The sequence below is a fragment of the Cryptomeria japonica genome, chromosome 1 (genome assembly GCF_030272615.1).
Source record: "Cryptomeria japonica chromosome 1, Sugi_1.0, whole genome shotgun sequence".
Classification (NCBI taxonomy): domain Eukaryota; kingdom Viridiplantae; phylum Streptophyta; class Pinopsida; order Cupressales; family Cupressaceae; genus Cryptomeria; species Cryptomeria japonica.
In genome coordinates this window covers 227,957,212-227,969,014 of record NC_081405.1, presented here as the reverse complement: position 1 = coordinate 227,969,014, position 11,803 = coordinate 227,957,212, and the positions used below count along the sequence as shown (strand labels likewise).

At 34.4% G+C, this 11,803-nt stretch overlaps 1 protein-coding gene across 1 annotated transcript; it reads left to right on the top strand.

Annotated features, from left to right (window-relative positions):
* The first annotated feature begins 10,182 nt into the window (after positions 1-10,182).
* On the top strand, positions 10,183-11,063 carry LOC131074621 (uncharacterized). Its single transcript, XM_058011271.2, has 2 exons — positions 10,183-10,268; positions 10,398-11,063. The coding sequence occupies exon 2, from the start codon at positions 10,403-10,405 to the stop codon at positions 10,832-10,834; it is 432 nt and encodes a 143-aa protein (XP_057867254.1). The 5' UTR covers positions 10,183-10,268; positions 10,398-10,402; the 3' UTR covers positions 10,835-11,063.
* The last annotated feature ends 740 nt before the right edge of the window (positions 11,064-11,803 follow it).

Sequence of the window (11,803 nt, the reverse complement as noted above, 5' to 3'; positions counted from 1 at the left end):
TTCTTAGGTGCTAACATAGTGGGTACTGCACAAGGACTTATACTCTTTCTTATTAATCCTTGATCCAATAACTCTTGAATCTGTCTAGCTACCTCTTTGTTCTTCTCAGGAGTCATCTTGTATGCTGCTTTGTCTTGCAAAGAAGCTCCTGGTATAAAGTCAATTTGATGACTAATGGCTCTAGGAGGAGGTAATGTTGCTGGTTGTCCATCACTGGTGATGCCCTTAAAGTTATCAAGAAGTTGTTGCACTTCTTGTGGGACCTCAACTTGTTTTTCTTTCTTATCCTCCTTAGGTTTCACTACAAGTGCATAACCAATCCCATCTCCCTCTTTCATGGTTTGGATGAACTCTTTGGCATTGACTAATAACACTTTAGGTGCCTATGGTTTGCTGTTCTATGTCTCTTCACTAAGGGACTGAATTTTGTAGACAATGCCATTCTTTTGAAAGGAATATGTGTTTTTTTCACCATCATGGTGTGCCTGTCTGTCAAATTGCCAAGTTCTACCCAATAGTAGATGGCAAGCATCCATGGGAAGGATGTCACAGAGTATCCTATCCTTGTATTCACCAATATTGAAGTCTACCCATGCTTGTTCATTCACTAGGACATGTTGCCCCTTGTTTAACCAGGTTACCTTATAGGGTTCACTGTGATTCATTCTAGGTAGGTTCAATTTGCTAACTGCCTCCTCTGAGATAATATTATCTGTGGAGCCTGAATCAATAACCACCTTACATACCTTGCCCAAGATTTTGCACTTGATCATGAACAATGCTCTTCTCTGAGACACTTCACACTTATGAGGTTCTTGCATCAATACTCTCTTCATCATTAGACTTTCACCATCTTCGGGTGCTAGGTGCATTGCTGGAGTTCTTCTACTACTCCCTTCCTCCTGCACATAGTTCACTTTTTTTTCACCTCCATGGGAAGAACTAGGCTTTTCAAGACACCTATAAGCAGGATGACCCAATTTCTAACAGTTGTAGCATTTCATTGTGGAGAAATAAGACCCTCTACCTAGGCCACTAGACCTACCCCTTCCTAGGTTTCTTGATCCCCTTCCCCTATAATTAGGTTTTCTCTAAGAATCTCCACTTTGCTCTATAAGCTTAGATTCCCCCTGGGACCTTTGGTCTATGTGTCTTCCCCCAAAACTGCCTCGATGGCCTCGACCATCTCTGCCTCTTCCTCTACCTCTGTTATGATGCTCTTGCTTCTTCCTACTCCTTTCCTCTACCTTGAGTGCAAGTTGATAGCACTTCTGGACTGTTGTAGGGCACAACAAACTTAACTCTTTTTGTATGTTCCATCTCAAACCATTGAGATACCTAGCAACCTTGACATTCTCATCCTCTTGGATCTTTGACCTAAGGCATAGCTTCTGAAACTCCTCAGTGTAGGTGCTAACATTTAATTCTTTTTGCCTAAGGTTTTGCCTTCTCCTATGGAGCTGTATTTCATAGTCCTCTGGAATGTAAGCCTCTCTAATCTTGGACAACATTCCCTTCCAAGTTGCTATGGGCCTTTTTCCCTCTTTCTCACGTTCATCCTGAATGAACTTCCACCATGTTAAGGCAGCTCCTCTCAACGTAGACTTAGCCACCTTCACTTTCTGGGCCTCTGTCACACCATCACACTCAAAATGGTTCTCAAGCCCCTCAATCCATTCCATGACCACTTCTGGGTCCATTTTATCACTGAATAGTGGGACTCCTTCTAGTGTTCTCCCACTCATAGCCTTCAAGGCTTTTAAAAGGGTTCATTCTCTATCACAGGGTCTGGTATAGGGGTCTCATCCTCTATAGCTAATAGCTTACCCTTACCTTCTATTCCCTCCATCTTATTGCTGGCTTCATCTGCCCTCACTTCTACTTCACCCAACTTCTGCTTTAAGAGGTCTAGCTTCACTCTGAGTAACCTATTTTCTTCTTCCTGGTCTTCTACTTTCTTTGCTAATTTTGCATTCGTCACCATGGTTGCCAAATTGCTACTTCTTCCCAAGTGTAATTGTGCTCTGATACCACTATGATAGGGAGATAGTGCAAGTGGGTTGCCCAATAAGCTTGTATGTTATTAGGTGATAGGTCCTTTCTAGTTTCACAATGGAATCATTGAAAATTAGAGTGCAAGAGGTTTAATAACAAGCAAGCAACTCTCCTTGATCCACCTCCCTAAGTCCAACTCTTCTTGGTTGCTCAAGGGCTTCAAATCCATTGTTTTTGTCTCCCTCTCTAGTGCTACAAAACCAACTTATGGAGTCTACCATACCAAATATGTTAAATGTATGCAAGGAAAACTTTTCTCAACTAGACTTGATGGGTTTTAGGCTTTACATTTCCCATTTGTGTACCCGATTTGTCAAAAACCCAATTTTAGGCCTAAATCGGGCTACTAGGAATTAGCCCTCCTTTTGGGGTTTTGTGCTCACCTTGCTCCAGCGATGGACTTCCAAACAAAAAAAAGTTGATATTTGGACACCCTTTTGGGAGTTCTTGAATATTTTCCAAGTTTAGGGGTCCCTAAGGCCTTCTTCATGACTATCCCAAAAATGGGCATAAAAAGAGGGTTTTGGTAGGGTTTGTTGGCAAAATCAAATTTTAAGCTTGAGACCCTCCATATGACACAAGAACACTTAGTTCTACCATGCTGCTAACTAACTAGGCCACAATCAAGAAGATTTAAACCTCAAAGGATGGAGAACAAGATTTTTACAAAATGCACATAAGGAAAGTGCAACATTTGACAACTTTTCATTCTTGCCTTCTACAAACACAACTTTTGCATGAATACCAATTACAATTTGAAGCCTCTGAACATGAAAATCATTAGTGACAAGAAGGAATCATATTAGCCCTGCACAAAAGGCATTAGGCAATTACGAAACAACAAGTAGTTCACTGTCAAGTTAATTATGACAGCATTTTGCCCTCTCACTGCCTTTTCACTTTGGACCTGCACTTCACACTGTTAGAACTCCTTTCCAAGGTCTTTTTTGTGCTTTCTTAACAATGCTCTACCTTTTGATGCTTAGTTTCCTTCATACCTGCCATTTTGAAGAGGGAGATTACATATACAACCTCAAAACAAATCTAAAAATTAGTCCTAGATGACTGTGACAGCCTGCTGGGCATTTACCATTTTGCCTAAAGAGATCATTGGTTGATCTTGGCATTCACAATACCTATGGGTAGGGTTTACACCACTCCTTGTTCTTTTTATCAAACAATCAAAGATTATACAAGGTTTACACACACCAATAAATGGTGGAGAGCAAACAAAACAAGGAAAAACTACTACCAAACAGTGACTCATTGTTTTGGTTTACAATTCACAAAACTGAAACATGTAACCCTCCTTGTCATGGCTTAGAAATCCTCTTTGCTTGCACGTATCACATGGACATCAAGGCAGGTCTGTCCACCAAATGAATGCAATTGCTATGGAAGAGCAAAGCATCAAACTTCTACAAGACCCTAGCCAAATGGCACACTTGTCTAGGGCTCCATGGCCACAAAACTCCTTACACCTGCACTCTTGAAACCAAAACATGTATTTACATAATTTAAAAATTGACCAACTAGTTCTTGAGAAGCCATGAACATTTTAGGACTTCAAGAAGCCAAGTTGATCAAGCATCCTTGCCAAATTCCTAGATAAGGCAGTGAAACTGTTAAATCAAACTAATTTTTGCTACAAACTCAAAACTTGATGAAATTGAATGCCATCAAAGGGAGAAGTTTAAGAGAACATAGTAGAAACTAAAAATGCAAGAACAGTATGGCCAAGTACAACAGGTGTACGGACTGTTGTTCACATGAAGTTAGAAACTAGGGAAAAACAAGGTAAAATGAGTGCAAACTTTCAAAATGATTAATAACTCTAATTGATCAACCCTTACAATAGTTCAAACAGGAGAATAAATACCACTCCAGGTTGGTTAGCCCCCCTGTACGGATAGGTACATGTCCAAGAACACTAAATTTGACATTTTGATTGCCTAAATGACAACTTTTGATGCCTAGAATGTGTAAGGTTGATCTCAAAGCCTACAAAACACCTAAGAACACTACTCACACCTACAAACCAAACACAAAACATGTCTAGACATTTTCAAAACAAAAATACATTAAAAACTCACTTTTTACAACATTTTGCCAGGGAACTCCAAAACTAGCAATTTTGAGCAAAAGATGAAAACAGGAAACCAAAACCACACAATGAGTTCAAAACTCATCCAAACAACTTAAAACAACACTAAAACAACTTAATCAACCTTTTCAAACTCAAATCTGATAAAAATCAAACTTACTCTCAAACCTGTGTTGAAAATGAGTCCTAGGTGCTTGTGCACCACAACTCCTTTCGGGACACGGAAAAAAGTGCCAACCAAATCATCCAAGGTGGCAATATGTGGGCATTGTTTGAAGGTTGGCCTAGGATTATCCTTAACCTCAACAAGAGTAGGATTTTCAATAAAATTAGGTGCAGAGGATGATCTCTCTTCCATGATGAAAAATAATATTGATAAGTACCTGAGAAATAGTTGTCAGTGAAACCCTAAAGAACTCTTCAGACCGCTAGTGAAAATGCTGAAGAAGATATTGGATCGCATTGAGTCACCTTAGACTCATTCTAAATTGCTCTTAATCGCTCTGAATGTAAGTTTATTAGAAATGAAGTGGATTCAACCTGTTAACCTCCAATAAACCCTAATCTGTCATTGATATGAATGACTTTCAATGGAAGATACCGGATCTCGGTCAAACATCTCCATGTCGGATAAGAATTTCCAATGTCTAGAACATCTTCCAGAACCACTTCCCAAGGCTTAAGTAGTATTAGCATGAATTATTCCTACCCCTAAGGTATTAGCCTTAGTTACCAAATGAGCTTCCTGCCAATGCAGGAACAACCTCCTCTGTCAATTGAGTAACTGGTGCATTTCCATCTGTTGATTGATCATCTAACTTCTTGACCCATTTCTTGATATGATCTTGTCAAAATTCATTGAACTTCTCTTTTCCTTTATCATTTGATCCATCATTGTTAACCGATGGATTTCTGCTTCTAAAGAAATTAGCTATGTGTCCAACCTTGTTGCATGCATAACATGTAACATTGTTCTTTTGAATTGCTTTTCTATAACCAATATAATTGCTTGACCTACATTGATTAGCCATATGTCCAAATTTTCCACATGCATAACATTTAACATTCATTCTACAATTATGTCTTATGATCATACTTATTGCATTTAGAACATTAACCGAGAGCATAATTATAGTTATGATTTTCGCTATTTCTACATTGGCTAGCCATGTGACCAAATTTATTACAAACAAATCATCTACCATTAAATTTATAAGCATTAAGTTTCCTTACCGGTGCCTTCTGATTCTGATCTTCATTTCTAGTACCAGAGCTCCGACCTTGTTCAAATCCAAGTACACTGGAATCTCCATTTTGTCTTTGAATTTTCAATAACTCATCAAGTTGTGTTGAACTAACCTTGAATTTTTCCTTGTACTCACTTGCAATAGTCAGATCATCTCTCAGAATTCTCATTTGTGTTTCAAGTTTTTCTTCATTACTTTGGGATTGTACTAAATCAGTTCTCAACATATCATTTTCATGAACCAACCGGGTGCATTCTTTAGATCTGTCTTTCAGGGATCTCCCAAGGTTTTCTTCATTCATCTTTTGTTCTTCAATCTCCTTTGACATCCTCATAATTAGGGTTTGCATTTAATTCCTCATGACCATGTTCTCCTGACTTGGCTTCTAACATCTTTCATTAAGGGCATATTTCTCATCATTATCCTAATTTTGTAGAAGTTCTTTCCTCCTAGCTTGAACAAATGAAAACCTCTTCTGTAGGATAAGAATGAATTCTTGAACAAAATTGAATTCATCTTGTAACTTCAAGTTCTTCATCCTTTCAACATCATAATCTTCAAGTGCTACCTCAAGTTGCTTCTCCAAACTCATATCCATGGATTTCGGATTTAGGATCTCGCTCAAGCTGTTAAACTTCCTCTGAGGCACAAGATTTTGATACCAACTGTTGGAATCCAAGAGCACTAAGAGGGGAGGGGGGCCTAAATCAGTGTTCTACTGGAATGATCAATTTTAACCATATTAAAATATGCATTCACCAACTGGTAAACCGATACATATGTAAATGAAAGAAGTAAAGCAATCAATAAGCCAATCACACAAATGAATACCATAACACAGAGAATTATATGTGGAAAACCTCAAAGAGGAAAAACCATAGTGGAATTTGTGACCCACAATATCAATCCACTGGCCATATGACGAGATATTATAAAATATGGGGGCCTGCACTTGCAGGAAGGCTTACATCCTAGAGCACACTACTCATCACAAAAGAGTCTCACTGACTACAGTTACTCTAAATAAGAAAACATAAAATTGAACTCATATAATGCATCTACTATGCCTGATTGAGTTCCAGTTCAAGCTCTGTCTGTTCTAGTTCTGAAACCCTAAACCCTTACCAAAATAACCTCTTACATAATCAACATTCCTTGCATTACAATTATCTTTCTCTCCCTCATATTACATTACATCATACATACATTACAAAATGATCTAATCAACTGACTTATATACCCTTACAATCCTTCATGCCTTATGTCGGCTTACATAGATAATTACAAAATGAATATATATGTCGGCTCAATTACATATATACATAAATATAAAAATCAATTGTCGATTGTCGGATCTCCCAAAAGATGTCGGCCTCCAATACCAATATCCTGATGAAGTCATGTCGTCCTATAATGTCGGTACCCAAATAATTCCTCCTACGGGTGAAGATACCTATCGGTGCCGGTGTTGGTGCTGGTGAAGTGTCTACTAGTAAACAACCAAACAAAAATATGAAAGCTGTAATATGTTGCCATCAATGACAACATATTGAAACCAATCAAATGAGTGTCAATTGCCAACGCCCCCCCACTCTCAATCCTATAGTGGGTTTAACAATATGCATAACCTAAAAATGAAACACCTATAAGTACAACTCTCATCACAAGTCTCTAAAGTTATCCCATGTTCTCCAGATCCAAAAAATGTTTGAGGTTGAGTTGTTGGATAGCTAGTTGAATGGTTTTTCATTTGTGTTGAACTCTCTTGTAGATCCCATATGTGAAGCATGACATGGAATGTGTAGTTACATGCTTGGATAGATGGATGATGCATTAGAGGAGCTTGATTTTTCAAAATAAATCATGGAGATTCATGGTGTATTATAATATTTTTTATTTCCAAATAATATATTGAAAGTGGATTCTTTTGGAGGCTAGGTTTTTCCCTCTTGAGGGTTTTTCTAGGGTATGTCTTGTGTAATATTATTATATCATATTGATCTTTCCATTATAGTTAATCTATAAGCTCGCATGTGTGTTTTTCTCTCATGTGGTTATGCAAGAAATGGTTCAATCAAGATAGTAATTTCCCCAATAGTTTCAAGGATACTATTTGATGAAAAGATCCAATATTTATTGATCTCCAAATCTTTCAAGTTTCAAAATCATTTTTATTCCATACAAATGATATAAAAATAAGGTTAAAAATATTGGAATATTGAAGTTGAAAGGAGATCTTTAACACAATTAAGAAATTTATTAAAGTAGCTAAGATCTAGGAGTTCATAATAGTTTAGTGTAATGCGGATGAAAAAATAGTATGTCCTTAAAGCATTGTCTAAGGCAATCTAGATCATCTTGGAGAAAAATTGGAACATGGGTGTAGGTGTTAAAATAAAGTATAAAATCAAGTATTGTAAAATTGCTAGTTTGTAAGAAGGTGACATCATTATCAAGCATGATTATTTTTCTACAATTATGATATTTTTTGATGATTTGGATTAGAAACTTGGTGACTTAATCTCTATGTAAATAAATCATAAAATTTAAAGGGTTATTTAATTTGAAATAATCATTTTGGTGCTTGTTTTTTTCTTTAATTTTGGGACCAAGGGGAGTATAAAGAAGTGCCATATCATTTTTAATTATAAATTTTGAAGGTTTCAATCTTATTGTTTGTTTAATACATACACTTATTTTATGATTATTGAATTGTAATAAAACGGGTTTTTTAAGTGGTAGAGGTACATTGTAAGTGTGATGAGTGACTTGTAATTATAAAATGACTCGAAAAGGCCATAGAGAAATTGCAACGCATTTGTAATTGATTATTATAGTACAATGGGTAGCATTTTATCTCAATCCTACATGATTGTGTAGACACTAAAATTATTTGGTTAACTTTTAAACCCTAATTATCATCATATTAGTCATTCATCACTTTATTTTACCATATTATTAAATATTTACATATATCATTTTCATCATTTATGACTATCATTAACCTTTTATCAATCAATACTAAATCTAGTTTATCTATTTATTCATTTAGTTAAATAATATTCTATCAAATTAAATGAGATCTAATTATCTCTACTTAATTAAAAACAACACATTTACCTCATTAATTAACTTCATCTCATTTTGAAAACTTCTTCATCATTCACCAATCAACTCCATCTCCAAACATAAACTTATTCCTCACATTTTTCCATCTATTGAATTGAATAACTTATTATTATCCTCTCATTAGTTTGAAATTATTAATTTTTATTTTTTAGTTGAATTGACTTCACAAATTCTTCAATTAACTTGGGTCTTCATTCTTATCCTCATCTTCTATTTGATTTTTCCTTATATAGTCTACAAATTACAATCATTACTTTATCATTATCATTTATGCAAATTTTATGCTATTGATTTGCATCCACATTCAATAAGAAAACTGGCATTTCCATTTTAAGGTTTGCAGTGAGCTTGTTAAATAAGAATAGGATTTGATTTGAGCTTTATTGTTTCAAGTCTTGATTTCTTTCTTTTTAATTTCAATGCATACAAATTGTTCACTTATTGAGGGTTTCTATAATTTATACCATCTACTAAAGCTATTGGTATTCTTATTAAATGTTTCTATCTCTACTTTGAGTATCTTTTCATGTTCGCATGTTAAATGAGCATATATAGTTGTAATCACATATATTTAATGTATATTAACAATGAATTCAAAGATATTAGAAGAGATGATAACATAGATGTATGGAGAAAAGTATCTCCCAAGATTTTAGTAAACAAAGAGCTATATGGTTAACCTATTATTGAATTAGTTAAAATTCTTTAATAGTGTATTAAATTTTAAAAAAATTCTAAAAAAATGTATTATATATAAAATTAAGTACTAAATAGAAAGAAACTATATATATATATATATATATATATATATATATATATATATATATATATATATATATATATATAATAGAACAATCAACTATAGACCATGCTTAAATGTGATTGTTCATTGTAAACTACTGAATCTATTAAACAAATATAAAATTATATTTGCCTTTAATGTTGCCTTTGAATTCAATGATCGCATATTAAAAAGAAAACATGATTTGTATGATCAATATATCCAATTTTTTTAAAAATTAAATACAGTATTTATATATCATTATAAAAATATTCTACTTTTGAGTGTCCCAAAGTAAAAGTACACATGTGTGTTGAACTCTATATTTAAGTCATAATAATAACACATTTCTTTATGAACTTTTACAAAGAATATCTTATGCATTTAAACCAATGATAAATAAACTATAATTTAAATTTTCCAACTAAAATTATGTAACTCGTTACTTAAAATCACATAACTAAACCTTTTTCCTTCTCTTATTTTTTAATATTTCTTTCTAAATTTCACTGCCCAAAATGTCTTACATATAGATAATATAAATAAAAAAACAAAAGACATATGTGTTATAAAAATAATCATAAAAAAAAAATTAATATAGACCACGCTTATATCGTGAGAAGTACACGTTCTCCAACGTTGGAGACCTTTTTTAAGACGTAATTTAAAGGCCCGCTTTGTTAGCTTAAAATTCCCCACGCCGTTCTTGCCTTGCAAAAAGTAAGATGGACGACACAGCCAAGTACAAAAGTCTTAGCGTTAATCTACGCCATTCTTTTCAGCGAATAAAGTAACATGGGAAATTATGAGAGGCGGCATATTTTTCGCCTGCATGAGACTGATTAGTTTCCATCTCTTACAATTTTCTATATAAACAGTTTGCATATCATGCATTGTGTGCATGAATTCCATGTTATCTAATGGAGATTCTTCTCTCTGGGATAGGTTTGAGGTGAGATTTAAGGGCTGGATCTAAGTTTTATTCTGATCTTAAGTCTTTTTGTTTCTAGATTAGATTGTGTGTAAGTTTTCTTATCAATATTTTAGATCGCAGTCTGTAATTCATCGAAATTTTTGTTAGATATTATGATGAAGTGCAAAGGACGAGAGCATAACTTTGGAGAGCATGAGAGAAAACAGTATGAAGGAGAAAAGTGCAGGAAACGTCCAGCAGAAGATGAGAATGAAGATGAAGTCCAAGAATTTTTTGGTGTTGTAGACAGAATCCATGCAATGCAAAAGCTTTTTAAACAGAAGCTAATGAGTTGTCCTTCTGCAGGAAAAATACCCACATATCAGAATGATGGTGGGAGTTTTATCAATCTCAAATCTTCATGGAAGCCCTCTTTAGAGTGGGAGGATTTTTCTGCCTTGGCTAGGAAAAGCAGTAGTTTTAGCTATCGTTCAAACACCAATGCAGTAACTTGGGTAGTGGCTGAAAGCCCATGTATTGGAAGTGATCAGAATATGGGTGTTGGGAGGTTTGATCTGAATGTTGAGGCCACTGCAGAAGAGTAGATTTCTGCAAAAGCATTACGGTTTTCTGAAGTCTTTCTAACTATGATGTATTTTTTACTGTTCTTAATAGCATCGGTCATGATTCATGGTGGGTGCTTTAGTGTATTAAAAGAAACTGATGGCCTGCAATGTGGAAAAGAAATAGTAAGTGGGCTGCCCATAAAACTTTGACTATGTTTACAAATCTGGAAAAATATTAGGGAGTATCCCAAATAATTATTGTGAAGAACGATACACTTGTGTAGTAAGCTTTATTTTAGATCTATTTTATTTTATTAATAATTACAATTTTCATAGATTTGTATTAGTCAAATTTTGAAGTAGTTTTGTGGGATGGATTACAAACTTGATTTGAAACATTTATGCATAAATGTAGTTAAAACTTAATATAAGTTTTATGGGGGTTTTTATTTTTATTTAAGTTACATTTAATGATTTCATATAAAAAAATGTATATTTTGTGGTGTGGCAAAAGGTTGTAATAATATTATTCTTTATCATCAAAATTAATATTAGAATATCATATTTATATCAAGATTCAATTATGTAGTTTTTTAGTCAAATTTATTGGCTTATATTTCATGAGTGGTGGTTCACATGAACATGTCTGTCATGAGAACGAATGTTCCATTTACTACTCATTGCAATTATATGATGTTCAAAGGGATGAAACGTTGACTTTTCTGTACATCACCCATCCCATTACTACTCTAACTCCAGCATGCTTAACTTTGAAGTTTTCTATAGAATCAATCCTATTTAGTTGGCTTGCCTATTTGTAAAACCTTAAACAAGTCTCTTTCTTTATGAATCATTCATTGTAGAGCCCATTTAACTCATCTATTAACAAGTAGAAGGTATTGGCAATACTTTGTCAAACTATGATACTTATATCAACATTCAATTTTGTAGTTCTTTAGTCAAACCTATCTACCCATATTTTATGAGTAGGCATTGACATGAACTCAT